At 33.3% G+C, this 20666-nt stretch overlaps 2 protein-coding genes across 5 annotated transcripts; one reads left to right on the top strand and one right to left on the bottom strand.

Moving 5' to 3' along the window:
• The first annotated feature begins 1972 nt into the window (after positions 1-1972).
• On the top strand, positions 1973-19799 carry LOC114419677 (probable quinone oxidoreductase). Of its 4 annotated transcripts, none has more exons than XM_028385420.1 (18): positions 1973-2226; positions 3338-3511; positions 3887-4068; positions 4296-4398; positions 5598-5674; positions 6143-6230; positions 12690-12870; positions 13041-13167; positions 14488-14568; positions 14673-14774; positions 14956-15051; positions 15258-15332; positions 16005-16124; positions 17887-18015; positions 18487-18564; positions 19116-19202; positions 19347-19433; positions 19510-19799. In XM_028385420.1, the coding sequence occupies exons 1-18, from the start codon at positions 2172-2174 to the stop codon at positions 19558-19560; spliced, it is 1893 nt and encodes a 630-aa protein (XP_028241221.1). In that variant the 5' UTR covers positions 1973-2171; the 3' UTR covers positions 19561-19799. The 4 variants fall into 4 exon arrangements, with proteins under 4 accessions (XP_028241221.1, XP_028241220.1, XP_028241219.1 ...); XM_028385419.1 differs by having other exon boundaries at positions 15234-15332; positions 19347-19410; positions 19486-19799; XM_028385418.1 differs by having other exon boundaries at positions 15234-15332.
• On the bottom strand, positions 9194-12188 carry LOC114419679 (probable aspartyl aminopeptidase). Its single transcript, XM_028385422.1, has one exon. The coding sequence runs from the start codon at positions 11383-11385 to the stop codon at positions 10117-10119; it is 1269 nt and encodes a 422-aa protein (XP_028241223.1). The 5' UTR covers positions 11386-12188; the 3' UTR covers positions 9194-10116.
• Positions 19800-20666: the final 867 nt, after the last annotated feature.

The raw sequence follows: 20666 nt of genomic DNA, 5'->3' as shown, positions 1-20666 counted from the left end.
GTATTTTCATTTAATTTTTAAATGAATTTCATTTTTTTTACTTTTTTTATTTATAAATTTTCTTCTTTTTAAGAGAGTTTTTTTTTTTTTTAAATTAAAACGTGGTTCCACCATATTTTTCAATCTTATACGCTCGCTCCCCGGCTCCCACGTGCAACACAATTGTGAGTTGTGACCTCCTGTTTTGTTTGTTCACAAAATACAAAACTGCGGCGAACATGTCGAAGAAAATTTTAAAAATTAACCTAACACCGGCAAACACAGTTTTGAAGTTATGTGTATATTTATTTTAAACATTTAATTTAATTGATTAAAATATTTTAAATATGTAATTAAATTTTTTTCTGAAGAATATGCAATTTAATTAAATTCAAAGAACTTTTAAAATGATGAGAATTTCTCAAAGATATTTTTTGGAGAAAAATAAAAGAATTTCAAATAACTCATAAAATAAAATTTAAATATAATAAAAATTAAATTACTTTGTCTAAACAAAAAATTTGAAATACACAAATTTGAATTGCTTTATCCAAATAAAGTATCCAAACGAAGTGAGATTTTAAATTTAACAATGAAATTGATTACATTTACTTTTGATAAAAAAAAAAAGGTTTTAAAATACTATCATTTTACTAAATTTGACAACATTTACTTACAAGTGACTATTATGAAAATATAAAAATGAATATGATTTTTTAACTAAGTAACTTTAGATCACTTTTAATATTTATTACTTATGTACGAGTATCTGCTTAAAATTTATTTCTTTTACTATCGTACAAAAGCTATTTTCACAATATATATATATATATATATATATATATATATATATATATATATATATATATATATATCGTTGAATTAATTGATTATTTTCATTATAATTATAATAAACATATAATTGTTAAGGTAATCATATTATTGGTGTATAATGTATCTATCAACTTTAACTTCGTTAATAACTAATTTTAAAAAAAAAATTGATTAATCACTTTAGTTAGAGTCTTTTCTTCTAATTTGTATTTTTTTTTCTGATTTTTTTACTGAATAATTTGAGTTTAATTGATCATTGATATGTTAGTAAATACTGATATAATTGAAAAAAAAATGTTATATAACATTTAATCTTTTACTTTAAATTAAAAAGAGAAAATTATAATAAATACAATATATGACTAACTAAAGAACAAAAGAATGATATTTAGACACATTTAAATATCAAATATCCTATTGACACTCTTAAGTTTTTTATATCTCTCTTTCTATCACATTTATTACATCTAAATTTTTATATCCTATTCTATCTCTTTCTAGTGTTATGTAGCATTGGGTGTCTATATATATTTTTTTCTCAAGGAGAAGTTTACTTTCGTTATTATATATATATTGAATTAATTTGTTATTTCATAATAAAATGATATTTGTGCTTGGAAAAGGAATAAAAATATTATAATATTTAATGCTTTACTTCAAATAGAAAAAAGAAAACCAAAATGGATAAGCTATACAGTTAATTTAAAATATAATTCGTTATATATACATAGCATTTTGTTATTTTAAAGATATTAATTAAAATATTTTTAATTAAAAATTAAAATGAAATATATTAAAATTGGGTTAAGATATATTAATAACATTTTTCAGTAAAAAATACTAGTATGTTTTAATGTTTAGGTTCTCTACAATATCAGTAGAAAAAGTTTTAGATTAGTAACTAGAAATGTGGTAAGAATAAAGTAATTGACTAAAAAAAAAAATACAAATCATTATTACAGTAATAAAGAAAAAAACATTTATATACTTTTATTAATTTTTTATAAAGATATATATATATATATATATATTATAAAAAATAATTTTATTCAAATCAAATAAAATTATTATAATCCAAAAAGTTTTTCATATAAATATTTAATATAATTATCGACTCAAACCTGAGAAAACACTGAAATAACTCGGCAGCATCAGCTTGAGGCGCGTGATATCTATTCTATTTTTCTTATTTTTTATCCCTTAATCATTGGGAATTACTCCTCCTCCTCCCGTACTAGGACATCTGGATTTAAGAAGTACTACTATATACATCACGTTTTGCATCCCCAATCTTTGTCTTATCAATTTGGGACGGCACCTGCAGTAGCAGAAGAAGAAGAAGAACGATAATAGTAGTAATGGAAATCAAACCTGGTTTGTCAGCACTCATTACTGGTGGTGCCTCTGGAATCGGTAACTTCCTCTTTTCCTTAATGCCATTCATGTTCATATTCATATCTATAAGTATCTTACTCTTCTATTTGACTTTGCAATTATCCGATTTCAAATATTCAAAAACAAGTTTCAGTTGACTTTAGAGTGCGTTTAAATAATTTCAATCGACGAAAATAATTTATCAGAAAATTTGAATTTATGTAATTTAGAATTTATTGTTCGGATATTTTTTATGAAAAATTTAAAATTTTAAAATTTTAAAACATAATTTTAAATAATTAAAAATCTGAAATTTTAATTTCCTCTTAAAAGGTCAGAAATTGAACTTCTCTTCTTATAGTCTTCTTCAATAAACATTAACACACCAATCATATTTTCTTTTTTTTCATTTATTTTTTCATCCTCATAATTTTAATTCTTTTTATCCAAACAAAAAAATTTGAAAATAAAAGAATTTCAATTAAAGTATTTGAAATTCTTAAAATTTAAAATTTTTTATAATTTTAAATTTTTCTATCCAAACACACGATTAGGAACCGACTAAATTGAACTAGCTATGCTATGGAGATTTTAGCCATTCCTGAATTTAATCACACTGACACTGGCAATGATGATATGTGCATTACACTATTACACACTTTCGAATTAAAGATCCGATTCGCGGAAGCACTCTGTTCATTTTTGCCGTTTCAAAAAGAATCAGTAGTTTAATTGGGAAGAAAAGATGCAGCTAACTACAGAGCACGTGTTCAAACAGATATTAGTAATTGAATTACTTACTCAATCCTATTCTTCTGTCTTTACATATGTAAGAATTAGCGTTATTTGTATAAGTTTATCCGTAAGTATGTATAATAAGAAAATAAGGAAGAAAAACTAAATAAACTTCTCCCGCAAGTTAAAGTTAGTTTATGAAGTTAAAATCAACTTTTAAGAGAAGTTAACATCGTTTAGTTGTGACTTTTGACGCTTCAACTATGTGAAGCTTTGGTCAAGGACAAGTGAAAGAATGATAACATGTCACATGATTGTGATCAAGATGTGTGCTCCATGAAATTTAGTTTATATCACATGATTCACTTATACTATTATTGCGTGTGATGTGACTATGTTGTGGGTTTTTTTACAGGCAAAGGTCTTGCACTAGCTCTTGCAGAGAAGGGTGTATTTATCACGATTGTGGATTTCTCTGAAGAAAGGGGAAGACAAGTTGCAAGCCTCGTTGAGAAAATTAACACCAAGTTTCATTCTAAGTTAGGATTTCCGTCTGCCATATTTGTGAAATGTGATGTGACTAATGCAAGTAAGTGGGATATTGTCAGTTAGCATGACACACAGCAGGCTTCCCCGTGCAGGAAGTTGAAATTGACTCCTTATGGGCCCTGTTTAAGATCCTTACAAACCTTCCTTTGTTTTTCTTCAATGCAAATATTAGTGTTTCCATTTGGTTTAGTGACTTAACACCACTTAACATGAAAATGCATAGTTATAGAGATTCACATGGTAGAACTAGAAAGCACATGACGACGTTTCACGATTGTAAAATGAATTGTGTTCCAAGTTCCAACAATCATGAAGTAGCATAATATATACATATAAAATCATAAATTGTCGAATGCGCTTGCTGTTTTGTTTGTATTTAGTGTCCACAGATATATTAATTCATAGTCACCAACAGGGGATCTAGCTGCTGCTTTTGAAACGCACTTGTTGACATATGGAGGACTAGACATTTGTATTAACAGTGCGGGGATTAGTAGTTCTATACCATTCCAAAAGGATCAAACGGATGGCACCCAAACATGGAGACACACTATTAATGTGAATTTCACTGCTGTTATTGATTCCACTCGCCTTGCGGTAAGCTCAAAACGTGACCTAGTTTATTGAATATCATTTAACTAAATATTTACTTAATGCTGCCAAAAGAAAGTTGGTTCACATTCTTAACGACAAAAATGTTATAATTTGCTCCTACATAATCACATTATACATCACATACATAAGTTCACCACATGATGTTTATATGAAAAAAAGAGGTTAAAACTATTGGTTATTCTTGGCATTCATTATCTTCATTTTAATAGATTAAAATCATGGAAGCTTCCAAAAGGCCTGGTGTGATTATCAACTTGGGTTCTGCTTCTGGTCTTTATCCGGTGGCTGACACAATTTACAGTGGCTCTAAAGGTTTGTCATATACCAGCTTTTATTAGGGTATACTCCTTGAAACTTTTGCTGAATTTAAAAAATTAAATTTGCCAGACAAAAGAGCTTAAAGACCTATTCAATTCAGCTTAAGTGAAAGCTGTTAACTTGAGCATACATGTGGATGACCATTGGGCTTGAAGTGTGGATCAAGCAACAACCTCACTGACTCAGTATTACCTTGCACTAAAATTTAAAACTGCTATTCACAAGTTTTTATGTACACTGCCTCTTTATTGTGATTTTCCAAAATTTATTTGTATTTCTGGCATGATTCAAAATTTATTTGCGAGAATGGAGTTTGCTATCATCAAAATCAGAAACCTTGTGATTATCTTATGATCCTCCGAGTTGCTCCTCCTCTTTCTTTTTTTCCCCTAATAAAACTTCTTGTGTATCCCAAAACAAAAAACAAAGAAAAAAAGATTCACTAATATTGGCATTTCTTTGTTGTTGATTAACATATTTTTTATAGTTTTAATCAACAGCAACAACAAAAGCTTTATTCTGCTATGTGAGGTCGTTGACATAGATCACATGATGGTACTCGACTCAGTTAAAGACCAAATCTTCACATATATTATTTATCATGAGATCCCTCTTAACAACTTCTTCCACTGTCCTTTTTGGTTTTCCTCTCTCCTTTATCATAGGACTAAAATCCATGCAATCTACTCTCCTCATCGGTGCTTTTGGTGGCTTTTTTTTTGTGTCCAAACCATCTTAACTTATTTTCTGTCATCTTTTCTTCAATCCACACCATTACCTCTTCGTATACAATCATATCGTATCCCATCCTTTCTCGTGTAGTCACACATACATCTTAACATTCTCATTTATTCTGCTTTCACATTTTTCTCTTGTTGTCCCTTTAAAGGTCAACATTCACTATCATAGAGTATAGTTGGGCATATAGTAATACGATAAAAAAAATTCCTTTAAGTTTGGTAGGTATTTTGTGATCACAAATAACTCCTGAACTCCAATGCCTTTCTGCATTTTAACCATCCCGCTTTTATAAACTTTTAATAATAATCAAATTACTGAGAAGAAAGCTTTTAACTGAAAAGTTTTGGTTTTCAGTGAGAGTGAAATGATAGTCGTCATATCTCCATCTCTAGAATTTGCATTAGTTATTATATTGTTTCCTAAAATGTTATCATGTTACTATACTTCTGCAGGTGGTGTTGTTATGTTTTCTAGAGCACTTCGTCTATACAAACGTGAAGGAATTCGAGTCAATGTGCTTTGCCCTGAGGTAAGATCTGTATTTGAAGCATGAGTATTTCTTAGTTACATTATTAATCTTCAATATGTGGAAATATGGAATACTCTGTTGAAATTGACTAGAACTTTTTAAACAAATTTCCCTTATGCGATGAAATTTACTATACTTATATGTTTTGTTTGTTAAATCATTAAATGTCTTTTTTCTTTTTTTGGTTTGAGACCTTGGTATTTGAAAGCTACTTTGGGTCCTATTAGAGTATAAATTATAGTAAGCAAAATATGCTTTCTATATTTTATACTCTAATAAGTCCCAACTAATATGAGTGGAGTTCGGTGGATTCACTTTCCAAATGCTTTTATTTTTCTTTTTTTTTCTACTGGTTGTTGGAACAAAACTCCTTGCCTTTGGGACCTGCATAATGTGTTTTGATTTTCAAAGCAAAATTTCTTGTAATACTTTGTTACAAAGTACTATAATGCAGAAAGTTTGGTGCAGTTTGTTGAAACTGAGATGACATTAAAGATAGATTCCAATATGGTCAAGTTGACGGGGGGCTTTATATCTATGGAAATGGTGGTGAAAGGTAAGTCTATAAAGTTTTTTGTTCTCTCATGTGGCTTGGCCAAAAAGTGGTGGGTGGGTGTGCCTCTGTACTTTGTACCTTACTAAATCATAACTTTGTAAAGGTTTGCTTTTATATTGTAAATATTGCAAAAGTTTTGGGGGTCTGGTTGATTTGTTTTCCAATACCCCCATTGTATTGCATGGACATCTCCTAAAATAATTTAACAGAGTATTCAAAATATCTGGAAAGCATTTTCAGCATTTCCATTACCTCTGTGGCACCCTTTACCCCTCACATATATATTAACAAAGGAATAAAAGAAATCACAATTAATTTAAAAGTTTTTAAAACACATTTAAATACAAATATTTCAAGGGGTAAAAGATTCATATTCACTTTTCTAACATCATAATAAAATTTGTCCAAATAAATAATAAATTATCTCGGCTCCAAAACAAGGCCGACCAAGACTTAATGCAATTAATATGGAAACCTATATCTCAATGTCACATCCTATCAGAGCATTGTGTTGTCGTGTACTCTAGCATGAGGTTCTTCATAGTCATTCACCTATTTATCTGCTCCCATGAACACCAGGTTCAAGATCATCACTGGATCCAAACACAAATAACACACAGGAAGTGAGTTATCACATTCCTAACTATTAGAAAGAACAAGACAACATATAGGTATGAATATCATATTAACAAAATACAACTTATTTAAGCATAGTTCACATTATTTCACCACTTTGCCGCACAACATCATTTCACAACTCCACACGTCTCATTCATTTTTACAATATTCACGTACTCAATGATCAAAACACAATATCACTAAATCAATCCATATCGATCAATACACAAGCGTTATGTAACATATACACTAAGATTTAATCCTATATGCAATGTGGTATTATGTCAGTGAAAAATCTCGTCGGACGCCTAGGAGTACATGACAAGACAAACCATACACTAGCAAGTCAGGTCACTCTCACTAAGTAAGATCATAGGGAGACCTCACGTTGTTTTGCGAGAATGCTCTAACCATATGGGATCAACATAGGCTTAAAGGAGCACTCAAATCGAATGACCCCCAAAGCCTACACCCCGAAGAGTCCGTCAGGGCCTCTCCCTCCTGATTCAGGTTTAACCCAGAAAATATTTTAACACATAGACTTTATCTATGAACTATACAAAATACACGACTCCTTAATTGTTCTCAAAATAGTTTATCTCGTTGTCTTTAAAGGATCTTAGCATTAGCTCGTCGCCCTTAAAGGAACTTAGCATTAACTCGTCGCCCTTTAAAGGGTCTTATAGTCATGCGATTATTCAATTTATAGTTTACAACTCAATGCACATATATATCTCAATCACATACATACTCAATTTATCACATATACTCGATCTCAATCACAATGGTATAATCTCAATTTAACATGTTATCACATCCCCTGAATCATATACACTTTACCTATGAACTATGCAATACACACAACTAATCAATTGTTTTCAAAATCATTTTATCTCGTCAGGTTCTCACAGTGAATTCCATCACAATACTCGTCGCCCTTAAAGGGTCTTACAATTGTGTGATTGCACAGTTCATCGCTCACAACTCAATACACACATATCAATATACATATATTTCACCATTCATCACATGTTCAATTTATCACATACTCGTAATTTGAATCACCATTTCATATCCTCAATATAACAATTCATACAAAAGATTTATCACAACATGTGGAGTAAAACCCCTCAAATAATTTTACACAATTATATCAAAATCATAGGTCAAAACCTAAAAACATCAAGAGTACTCAAGTTTATCAATTAATTCTCATCATAACATCAATTGGTACATAAAACATACAATATTGTATTTATAATAGTCAAGGGAAAATTATAATTTAATAAACATCCCAAAATAAACCCCAATTTAATTCTCTAGGGATCCCTACACATGTTCATTCTAACTCAATTGCGATAAACTCATCCCTTACCTCGACGTAGTCGCTCGAGCGTTCTCCTTTATCAACTGTGGTGTTTCTGGTGCTCTCTAGAACTCCTCCGGTTGCTCTGTTAGGGTTCCCAAACATTAGAGAAAAGGAGAAGGGATTGAAGTTTCCATTTGTACTGTCTTCGGTCGATTCCTTTCTCTCTCTCCACGAATATTATCTCACAAATCACAACGGTGAAGGTGTGCGAAATTGAATCTTGAACTACATATCAAAATTTCACAACAATCCAATGATTAACGAATCTGAAATCATAGTTTTACCGAGACAGCTCTGGGTTTCCTCGAAAAAGAAAAGTTACAATCTCGAACCTAAACATGCTAGAAGCACAAACAACACAATAAAATGGGCCAAAGACTAAAAACCATAGCAACAAAGCATGTCAAATATATCAAGAGATGATTATACGCAAGGCAGCTAAATACTTGTTGGGAGGGGAGCAAACCAAGACAATGGAGGCTGGGAGTCATCGAATTGGCCAGTGAGAGTGTTGGAGATAAGACTTTGTGGGCTTTTGCATGCATGGAAAAGCTAAATTGGTGAATGGAGCATGGCAGTGCATAGAAACTTATGTTGTGGTGCAACTTCAGGATTTATTTGGCAATTCACTGATGATCATATCAGTGGTGATTTCTCTTCCTGTCAATGATCATTACTGATGAGGATTAGTTCCGAGATGTAGTTTGGTCCTATCTCTAGTCCCTATGTAGTCTATCTCCTGTCATTGCTTTAAGCTTACTAGGATTTTATGTTAGGGACAAAGGCTAAGCTACACTATGCTAACTACATTAACAGATATTTGATAATTCTTCTCTGTATTTTCATTACATAATTCCCTTATTTATAGATGATCCTAGGCCTACAGGGCTGCTACCAACAAGGTCTAGCTGCCCCACTGAGCAAATAAAAGAACAGAAATAACAGAATGCATATCTTCCTGTTATAACAGAATTGAATAACAGAATTAGTGGACAAGTGGTGGAATACTCTGCAGCTGGTGCCCATGCTGTTTGTTCTACACTTCATCCATAACAGTGTTGCTATCATTACCCACCGCTGGAAAATCAACCTTGCCCTCAAGGTTGTAAGTTTCCCTCAAGGTTAGAGTGAGATTGGGGGCCAAATTTGAGTTGGAGACATTGGTGATATCCTGGTTGACCAAATTGACTAGTTCAGAAGTTACTTCTTTGCTTCGTGACAATGTTTCTTGTGCAGTGGAATTGTCCACACAAGGCAGAATAGCATCCATAGCTGTATGTGCAATCGGATGCTGGATCCATTCATTCACAGCTACACAACTGTCTGCTGTCACATAATGGAGAACAAGGAACAAGCCACATAATATAAGGGTGCCAGTGACAAGAACCTATCCTGCTATTACCAAGATATACACAAGGAGCTGGATGCCAAAAATTGAGAATAAAAAACCAAGAAGTGTCAAGACTAGCATAACAGCAACTATTATGATAAGGGCCAGCCTCGCAGAATCTAAGAGATCATGTATGTTGGCTGAGTTCTCCTTTGTCTTATCAACAATTGTGCTAGTAGAGTTATCGATATCTGTTTCTGCCTGATCGATATCAGTTTGAACATTTGTGGGGAGAAAAACTCGATTGATTTCAACCTGCTTAGCTTGAGCAAGATAATCTGACACATTTCCAAGCTTATCCACAGTAGAATCAGCTTGATGCACCACATACTGCAATATATTTGTCATGCTATGATGAAAGCTTCCTTGGCCAATGTAGAGAACTGCACATCCAAACATTCCCCCAGCTGAGATCAACTCTTTGATTAGTATATCTGATGATGCAGATGTGGGGTGTTGCTTAAGGTAATTTAGTGGGGTCATGCCATCAACATCACATATATTCAACTTTATTGATGAGGCAGTGTGAATGTTGCCAATGATGGCCATGTGAAGAGTAATTCGCCCTCATTGTTCTTGACATTGATAATGTTCGCCACATGAAAGTTCTTCCCACTCAACATGTTTCTCAAAAGTTCAACCCGTTTGTCCAATCTTCTGAATGCATAAGAATTAAAACCAGATACAGCCTTGTGGAGGAAAGTTTCTCCAGAGTTGTTTCTCAGAGATATCAGTGAGGGAAATGCTGAGACTAGAGCTTCAAATGGAAGAAGCTCCTCCAAAATCTTCAGATTTCCTCCTCTAGCAGCAGCATGAACAACCCTATTGGTCATTTCCCACCTGTAAACAGAAGGAATGTCCCCAACATGCTTATCTATAAAATTAGGATGAACTCCATGGGCCATATCTGCAGACACAAGAAAGGATTGGCGAATAGTGCATGCAAAAGAGCCTTCACCAACATAGTTATTTGCGAAGTCACCAACTATACGTCTCATGGCCTGAAACATGGTGGGCGCTCCGGCTCCTTGAACAGAACCCGAACCCACCTCGGTATTGTCAAATAAAGCAACCATTCGAATTGCATTTTCACTTGCTAAGTCACCAGGAGATTCACATGAGTCAATAAGTGCCCTTAATGCACAATAACTTGAAGCCAGATTAGCTAATCTTCCAGAAAAAATAAATTCATTGTTTCCACCTCCAAGGCAGCTAGGTTGAATAACACAAACATTCAGTTCAATATTCACTATGTCATCAACATCACAATTCAACTTATCTGACAATACTTGCATAAGCAGCCGATGATGATGAGGTTTGGATGACAAGGCATTATTCTTCTCCCTGGAGTTGAATTCCAAAGAAGTGTCCTCAGGTTTCATTGAGAGTAAAGGAAGAAGATGAGTCTCTAGATTCGGTTTAAAACCATCCTGGTTCCCTGAGTGGTCGAGATGAATGGCCAGTGTGGGAATGCGCAAAATGGGTCTATCGACTTTGAGAAGCTTATGCACATAAGAATTATGGCCAGTTCTGAGAATGACCCTTCCAGCAACACTCAAATCCCTATCGAACCAAGTGTACCACAAGCCAGCTCCATAAGTCTGCACATTCACCATGGAATAATTACACTTGCACGATGCCGTTTTGGGCTTCAGTTTGAGGTAGGGGCTTTCGGTGTGCACCGCTATCACGTGAAAACCGTCCCCGACATTGTACCTCCTATCCAACTTCCTTTTGGGAAATGCAGAATCATGAAATGCAGGATGATGTTGGTGCATTTTGTCAAACACCAACCTAGCAGTGTTGACGTCCCCACATTTCACATACAGAGTTATCAAAGCATTAACCACATTGACATCTAACTTCAAGGTGCGCACAGATGTCACAACTGCGACCTAGCCTATATCAACAAATAGTTGGCATGCATCAGCTACCCAGCCATTAGATAAATGGCGCACAGCTGCAGGGTCATAGTAAGCGTTGAATGGGTGTGAGCACGGTAACGATTGTGGTGGCCACCAGGGGGGAAGGTGGAAAAAAACCATGGGAGGCAGAGTCGTCATGGTTGCTGTGCGTTGTTGTGCCATCGGTGCTGTTGTTGTTGCGGAAACCTTAGGTGACCTTCGCGATTCATCTGTTGGTGGTGACTTCATGGTCTCCACTGGTTGCAGAGCTATGTTGTCGACGTGGAAGTGAAACGGGGTTGATTTGGGAGATAATGGAGTGGTTGTGAGAGCTGATAACCGATCAAGGATGACGTCAAGCTTGGCGGTCATCTGCAAAGTCTAGGTGAGGCGGTCTATAGCCTCTTTAAGGCGGTCCATGGTGGTCTGGTGGCTGTTGTGAGCAGGTATGGTTGGAGTCAGGTGTAGGGGTTCTGGCAGGGGAAGAGGAAGGTAAAGGCAGCCATGGGAGGCAACCAACCATGGGCAGCAGGTCGGACCAAATTGTTAGGAACAAAGGCTAAACTACACTATGCTAACTACACTAACAGATATTAGATATTTCTTCTCTGTATTTCCATTACATAATTTCCTTATTTATAGATGATCCTAGGCCTACAGGGCTGCTACCAACAAGGTCCAGCTGCCCCACTAAGCAAATAAAAGAAGAGAAATAACAGAATGCATATCTTTCTGTAACAGAATTAGTAGACAAGTGGTGGAATACTCTGCAGCTGTTGCCCATGCTGTTTGTTCTACACTTCATCCATAACAGCGTTGCTATCATTTTACTTGAGGGAGAACAATATCTAAAACAATTTCTCAATGGATTTATCTTAAAAATGTTTTAGAGTATCGTGGATGATTTCTTAAGAGGGATTTCCATATTTCGTTATATTTCATGATCTATATTTCCTTGTTTGATTAGGATTAAGAGTCTTGTACAAATATTAATAGGGTTTACTGCTATATATTTTGTTTCTATCTGATATCCTAGTTTCTTTGTTGATTTGTGCTGTTAATAACATGTTGATATTTCATACATGTTATAGGAAAATCCATTGAGTCAATAATCGTGATTGGTCAATGTTTCTAAGGTACACATAAATTTTGATATGAAAGTATTTCAATCTCTCAAGGTGCTTTTGAGCTCATTATGGATGAAAGTAAAGCTGGTCATTGCCTATGGATTACAAATCGTCGGGGTATGGAGTACTGGCCCTCTCCATCTGAAGAAGCAAAGTACTTGATACGTCGTTTCAGGAGAAGATCCGATTTCAAAGCTCCATCTATTAAACCTCCAGAGAGTTTTGAGAAAATGTGTGTATTGAACTCTCTCTTGTTATACTATATACATGCCTTGGGAAGATATTTGTTTCCTATTTCTACAGTGTTAGAAAGGGTGCATTTATACTTCAAATTGACTGATCTATTGACTATTTCTTCTCACAATTTTATTAATTTAAAGATGTGTTATTTTCTCTTTGCAGAGTTGTTCACACCTTGACTCACAACTTTCGGAATGCTACCAGTGTAGTGAGAACATCACTGAGATTACCTATCAAACCAAAGCATGTTCTTGTTAAGATAATTTATGCTGGTGTGAATGCTAGTGATGTAAGTTGCTATATCTTTCTGAGAGGACTTGTGTTTGCATATTGTTGAGTTTTGTTTTCTTAATGCTCTCTCTATGGCATGTCCCAGCCTTAACTTCCTGACGGATAACCTCAGTTGTGGCAAAAAGATACACCCTTTATTGTCTAACTTTGACTAGAAAAAGTTACACTTTAGCTCAACAAATGCGTGTTCAAGTCAGAAATTGCATGGCTTATTATAAACATACTAGTCTAATATGCTCGTGGCTTTTCTGTATATCTAGAATAAGGCACTACACTAATTTGGAATTACTTCCTTAAAATAAGGCACTATGTATTTACTGTTGAAGTTTGTCACAACTCTTGAACTTAGATTTTTGTAAGTAGGTGTTGCATGAGTAGCAAAGTAAGACCCATAAAGATAATAAGAAGTTTTTTTTTTTCATCTCCTTTAAACTAAGATCCTAGGCTTATCATACCTTAGCCTTCTAGAGAATTTAATATTTTCTAGTAATGTATTCTCAATTTGATTCTTCAAAGTCTAGTTAGTTTTCCTAGTGGAGGCACTAACTTTTTATTCATCTCAGTTTGGTCATATTGTGCACATACACGGTGTAAATAAACTTTATGAATACTGAACTGAATTCTCATGGAAGCATCTAGAGAAACTCTAAAACACGTTAGGATTCAGTTGATAAAACTAAACTATGGGGGTACCAAAATGAGAGAACACGTGCCTTTTGGGGACCCTAATATTATTTTTATAGAATATATGATAAAATGTTAATAAATGGTAAAAATCGATAAGCCAGATTTTGTTTACTCTTCTATTTTTCACATGTATAACTTCCTAGAAGAGCATGCCTGTTCAAAAGTTGTTTTATGATAAAATGAGGGGAGAGTTCTTAACAAATGAACCAAATAGATGTACTCTGAGACTTTGACAGAGAGATTTGTTTGTTCCAAGGGACCCTACAATTGATAACTTCTCTTAGACTTTGACAGTTTTGATTTTCAACTTAAGCATGACAGGAGAAATAGGGAAAAAAGGTCGTATGTGTCTCTGTAATGAACATTATTGATTTATCATGTCAGATGGGTCTGATCCTGGATAACACATGTGAAGTCTCATGATATCAGGTCCTCTCATTTTTTAATCTACACATGTTTGAGTTCAATGGCTTGGAAAAACACAATTATCTATATTGAGTAATATTACTTCTTTTTGTACAATACAAAGCTTCTCTCTGCCCACGGTCTTTCAAGTGTTATATCCTTTCATTATCTAGAACATGTGTTTTCCTGTATAATCAATAATTCTAACAAGAATGAATAATGATAGGTTAATTTTAGCTCAGGCCACTATTTTGGTGGTAACAACAATGATACTGCTTCTCGTCTTCCATTTGATGCAGGATTTGAGGTATAGATATATCCCCATGTGTAGATATCTTGATATGAAGCCTACCACCTGATGCAGAAGACCTTTACTTACACGTGTACATTTTTTTAATGTTTATATTTTAGGCTGTAGGGATAATTGCAGCAGTTGGGGGTTCTGTCACTGACTTGAAAATTGGTATGCCTTGTGCATTCATGACTTTTGGAGGCTATGCTGAATTCATAATGGTGGGCAGCGCTTAACATAATGTTGATATTTTCTTTCATATTAATGGCTTAATCATTGGAGTTTCCATGTACCATTTATTTATAAAACCATGTGTTTGGTTGTTAAGTTGATGTGATGATAATACTGGGGTGATACTTATTATGATGTAAGTTATTGACACTGACTTGTTACTTGGGATAGATTCCTTCAAAACATGCCCTTCCGGTGCCTAGACCAGATCCTGAAGTTGTTGCCATGCTTACATCAGGATTAACAGCCTCAATTGCTCAAGAAAAGGTTGTCTAATATAATTCTGTCTCCTTGCTTCAGATGTATCCTTATTTCTTATTATTATTTGAAATTTTACTCATCTTTCATATCAATGGAATTCAGTTTTTTTTTTTTTTTTTACTATTTACTACCTTCTGTGAATCATATATTTAGTTTGAGTTAATCTGCCACTGGCTTGTCCTGATCAGAGTTTCCGTTTATATACTGAAAAGGCGGGACAGATGGAATCTGGAAAAGTGGTCCTTGTTACTGCTGCAGCAGGAGGAACTGGGCAATTTGCTGTTCAGGTACTTCATAAATCCCTTGCCACTTTTCTGAACCATATGCATTTGTATATATGTTTCTAGGAACTATTTCTTGTAACAAATTGAATGTTTCTTGACATTTTGTAGTTGTTGGATGAACCTGGGAAAACTTAATTTTCTGCAAAAAAAAATTCAGTGGGGATTTTGTATCTTTTACTCTTTCTATTTACTTCACTTTTTCTGTATTGGTGTACATTTATTATCATACTATTTTATTCTCTCTTTTTTTCCAAGTACTAGTTGTTCGTGAGATCACACAAAGAACTCTTGTAGATGTTTCCTTGATTCCTTAAGACCAAAGATAACTGCCCACTATTTTAATACAAAGATTGCTTGTTCTTGTGCCATTTCTTCTTAAATGATTGGGAGATGAGGTCCTATTCTATGAAAGAAAGAAAGGCAAAAGAAAGTAGTCAAGATAGAACATCTCTTGACTTAAAACAGTGAACTTCACAGGTGGATTGTAATAAGAAAATATTACTTTGTGTAAAAGAAGCGGTTGAAAAATAAATAATTTTTTTTACAAAGCTTGCTCAAATGTATTAATAGATAACTTGGTGGGTACTTCAATATAGATTTTGTAGTCTAAAATTTATGCAATTTCTCTGCATAAAAGTTTCTTTGCCTGGCCTAGTAATTTGGATTATTGTGCAGCTAGCAAAATTAGCAGGAAATACAGTGGTTGCAACTTGTGGAGGTGGGGCAAAAGCCAAGCTTCTGAAAGAGTTGGGAGTTGACAGAGTCATAGACTATCATAGTGAAGATGTAAAAACTGTAAGTTTTTTTTAAATCCTTTGATTCTTTTTAGAGTTCTGTTAACCATAACTGCCTTTATTGTTGTAATTTTTATTGAAACGGATAAGTTAAAAAATCATTATAACCTAACTAACCATTCAGATGGTTGATGTGTCCTTTGATGTAAAATTTATTTCACTGACAGTTGGCTCCTTAGTACTAATTCTCTTTTTTTATTGTGCGTGAAGATATTCAATATTTTTAGTATATTAAGATATACATATATGTATAAGCTCAGACCCTAAAAATGCACATTCAATGAAATCAACACAATTACATTATGCCATTCATGTGTTTTCTGGTCCTTTATATATTTAGCTAATTGAAATATCCAGCAAGTTGTTGTTCAGTATCTTACAAAACGATCCTAATTCTATTTGAATTGCTTATATTATCTCTTCTATTTTGTTGAATGAATTTTCAGACTTAGTTTCTAGAATGTCCCTGATATTATTGACTATTGAGTTGAGTATTGATAGCCCTCAATTTCTCTTCCTTCTTTTGTAGTCCTTTTTTATCATACAAGTACAATTTGGTACTCTTTCTGATTATAAAATCTTCTTTAAAAATTTGTTTGTTTCTTTTTATAAGATTATTTTTTAATTTCTAAATGTATTAATTTTTTTTTTCTACATACCTTTATTTAATTAATCTCTCTTCAAACATTAATAAAAAATAATTAAGTAGATAGAAAGATAAGAAAAGGATAATTTTAAAATGATAATACATTGTCAGATTTAATATGATTAATTAAATTAATTATTTTTTTAAAGAATATAAATTAGTTGAAAGGATCTTATAATTGGGGATGAAGGAAGTATAAAAAAGGCATCAAGGGAGTGAAACCAACATATGTAATAGGATCCCAAAAGATATATAGCAAAACAACCAACTCCAATAGTGTTAATACGGTATTCCCAGCCTTTATCCAAGAGATTCAGAGCTGGGAATGAGGAATACAATAAGAACACGCAGGAAAAACAATGAAACAATAACAGGACAATTTCGAGAGTGTCCAATTCTCTCCCAAGCCTTAACAAAATTCCAGCCTCCCTCCCTCACACTCCACCTCCCACTTATATTTCCTCTCTTACTCTCTCTCCCATTAACTCGTGCACACCTCATGCCACTACTGCCAGGTATGCAAGTTTGCAAGGCTTTTCCTCTCCTACTTTTGATCCTGTGCATCGCACCTCTTGCACCTCCTCACATATGTCTTAAATATTTTACTATGGGTCCTATCAGTATGTTAGTGCCTACACTAGCAACAACCCAGTGACCTAAAATATAAAATGAAAATCCTTGAATTCCAGAAAAAAATATTTACCTTTTGCTGAATGAGAGGAAAGTAGAAATTCATCTTAAACCTGTGTAGGAAGAAATGTCACACCATTTCTGTTGAGCAATTTGCATCCTGGAATACCTATAAACTCTATTTAAACCAATGTGCTCTAGCAAACAGGCAAACCTTACAATATCATATTATATTTGCTGACAAAAGCTGTGAAACTCACTGCATAACTGAAAGGACAGAACAGTGGTGGGGAAGTTCTTTACATACCAAAGACCAATTAAACACCATGACTTAAATCTTTAATGAATATCAATGTTCAAATCATGACTCCAATTTAAGTGCAAATGGGCATCTTTACTTTGTTGATGTTCTGGTTCTTGTTTTATTGGAATAAATTATGTAAACTGCTTCATACCAACATGAAAATTTTTTTACTTAATTTTTCAGGTTCTAAGGGAAGAGTTCCCCAAAGGTATTGACATCATCTATGAGTCTGTTGGCGGTGACATGTTAAACTTGTGCTTGAATGCTTTGGCTGTCCATGGACGACTCATTGTTATTGGCATGATTTCTCAGGTTTTTCTTTTTTCTTTTTTTCTTCTCATTCCACATTTTCCCTCCACAGCACTTGAAAGTTTCATTGCATCTATAACATACTGTGCTACCCTTTTTTTCTAAGAGGTAGTACTAACTCATTTAGTGATTGTAAATTCATGTAATACCTTGGATTTTATCCTCATTTAAGTGTAGTGAAAATTAGATTTTAGTTATTGTGGTATTCACTATCAAACCACTAAGTTATATGCAACATGGAATTCTGTAGCCCATCTCAGATGTCTGGAACGAAATTTGGATTTTAGCTAGTTATGTTACCATAATATAGAATTATTTTTATTGTTAGATTACCTATCCCATTTATTTGTGAAGTCTGATAGAAGAGTGTATGAAGCTGGATTAGAAATTGCAGTAAGCTGCTTCTGACCTCTTAAGGAATCTATTGTTAATGAAAAATATTGATATCGTATTCTTTGTTTTCATTCATTCCAGTATCAAGGAGAGAAGGGTTGGACGCCATCAAAATACCCTGGACTATTGGAGAAGCTTTTAGCAAAGAGCCAAACAGTGGTATGTAGCAATATGATGAAGTTATGCACTAGTAGTCGGCCATTACTTTTTTGCTTTTTCAGATTTCTTGATTCTTATTTCATTGTCATTTAATCTTGTGAGTTGCGGAGCTTAAAATATCCATCTCATTCTGGAGTGAAGCATTTTCTGGGTAGGAAAGTTTAACTTTTAAACCTCAATCCTGTCATATCATGCAGTGATGAAATGTTGGAAGGATAAATACTAGTTCTTTTTAAGTAATTAGTTATAAATATGATTATTCTTTTTTTACAGATTGAGTAATTTAAATTATCTTTCTACTATCTGGCTAATTAGTAGTATATGATTTCTATATTATCCTACGGTAAAAAAAACACCACTTAAAAAGTGCGAAAATTTCGGACATAAACCTATAGTTTACAAATTTCTAACCAAAATATTTTTAATTTTGGACAAGTGGTAAAATTGTTCCTAAGTGAAATCTTTTCATTCCAAGAATTACATTCTCCCGTGCAAAGTTTCATTTTATTTTTCTGATTTACTTATGTTCGTACACAATTCCAAAATTTCAGTCTGGCTTTTTCCTGGTGCAATATGGTCACTTGTGGCAAGAACATCTTGACGGGCTATTTAATCTTTACTCTACGGGAAAGCTAAAGGTAACTTATACGCATTTCATCCATATCTATGGACCAATAAAACCATCGTCATTAACAGTATATTTATTTGATTTTTGCTATTTGCTATACTTAGCAGTTGCCATGCTAGTTTGTGATCCTTAACTTTCTCGTTTCTTCATACAGGTTGCTATTGATCCAAAGAAATTTATAGGCCTGCATTCTGCTGCAGACGCTGTAGAGTATCTCCATTCAGGCAAAAGTGTTGGGAAGGTATTTACATAACAAATACACTGCTATTTTGATTTTGTGACTATTCTGTGACATTCCAATGATAGAATTTCTCTAGGTTGTTGTCTCCGTGGACCCAAGCTTCCTTCCTCAAGTGGCTAAATTGTGAATCAACACATGTCAAATGACCTCACAGATTATATTCTAGCTGGTTCAAATTAAAAAGGATAAGTTAAACTTGCAGCTCTTGTGCAAGCAATGTTGTCGAATGTTTCTGAAATTAGCTGCATCAGCTCAATGCGGAAGCTGAAACGTTCTCAATGCTTTTTCATTTTTGGGGTTACTTATGCGATTGTGAATTTAAAAAATAAAAATATGTAAGAACATTGCCTTGGGTAATCAGCTCAACTGCAGATTACATATTATCACTTTTAAAATCGAGTTTAAAAACATAGAATAAGTCAATTAAAATTGAAACTGCAGATTACATACTGTCAGTTTAGCAAAAAGGTATCTTGTTATGCGTTTTTGTCATTGCCTTGGATTAGCAACATATGTATATGTACCAGTGTAGTTACCCGTGCTATGCACGGTTATGGATTTTTAATTATACAAAAAAAAAATTGTAAATAATGTTTTGCTATAGATGTTTATTAGCATAGTGTTAAATACACTGCATTAATTTTATTTTGCTAAGAAATACACTGCACTAATTATTGTTTATACTGGGAGAAATGTAGATGTTCAACGTTGATTGTGCGTTCAACATGATTATTTTTTAAGAAGAATATTAGTTAAAAACAAAAAAAAAATTAACAATGCTCCATAATATTCTCCGCTTATTAAGAATTTTATTATATAATCCATATTTTTAAAATCTATGATTTACAATTCTATATTCAAGTTAAATTCTAATTACATGTTAGAATTAGCAAGATTTTTACAATTTTTTAGTTTTGGGTTAGTTATTTTAATCAATACTACATCCAAAAAGATTAGATACGTATTATTTGTATCAATCTGGTAGAGTTCACTTGAAAAATTGCACTAAATAGTGAATACTGATATCCATCCCTTATCTCTAATATCTTATCGCTAATCACTATAATTTTATGTTTTAAATGTAATATGTACCATAATGAAGAAACAGTTTTAATACTTTAATAAAATTTAGATACAAAATATGCCTAACTAAATTTAAATTAACCATTTAATAATATATTTAAATTTTAATTACACAATCAATATTATATAAACAATATATGAATGCCTTAA

The sequence above is a fragment of the Glycine soja genome, chromosome 7 (genome assembly GCF_004193775.1).
Source record: "Glycine soja cultivar W05 chromosome 7, ASM419377v2, whole genome shotgun sequence".
NCBI lineage: Eukaryota > Viridiplantae > Streptophyta > Magnoliopsida > Fabales > Fabaceae > Glycine > Glycine soja.
Note: the sequence above shows the minus strand (reverse complement) of the source record. Positions and strands in the feature narration are given on the sequence as shown.

Bases quoted from the DNA above. Each gene is read 5' to 3' on its own strand.
- LOC114419677 (XM_028385418.1), top strand. From the start codon at position 2,172: ATGGAAATCAAACCTGGTTTGTCAGCACTCATTACTGGTGGTGCCTCT. The intron at 13,168-14,487 runs GTAAGTTGCTAT...GAATAATGATAG, and splicing joins CTGGTGTGAATGCTAGTGAT to GTTAATTTTAGCTCAGGCCA. The intron at 16,125-17,886 runs GTAAGTTTTTTT...TTAATTTTTCAG, and splicing joins ATAGTGAAGATGTAAAAACT to GTTCTAAGGGAAGAGTTCCC.
- LOC114419679 (XM_028385422.1), bottom strand. From the start codon at position 11,385: ATGCACCAACATCATCCTGCATTTCATGATTCTGCATTTCCCAAAAGG.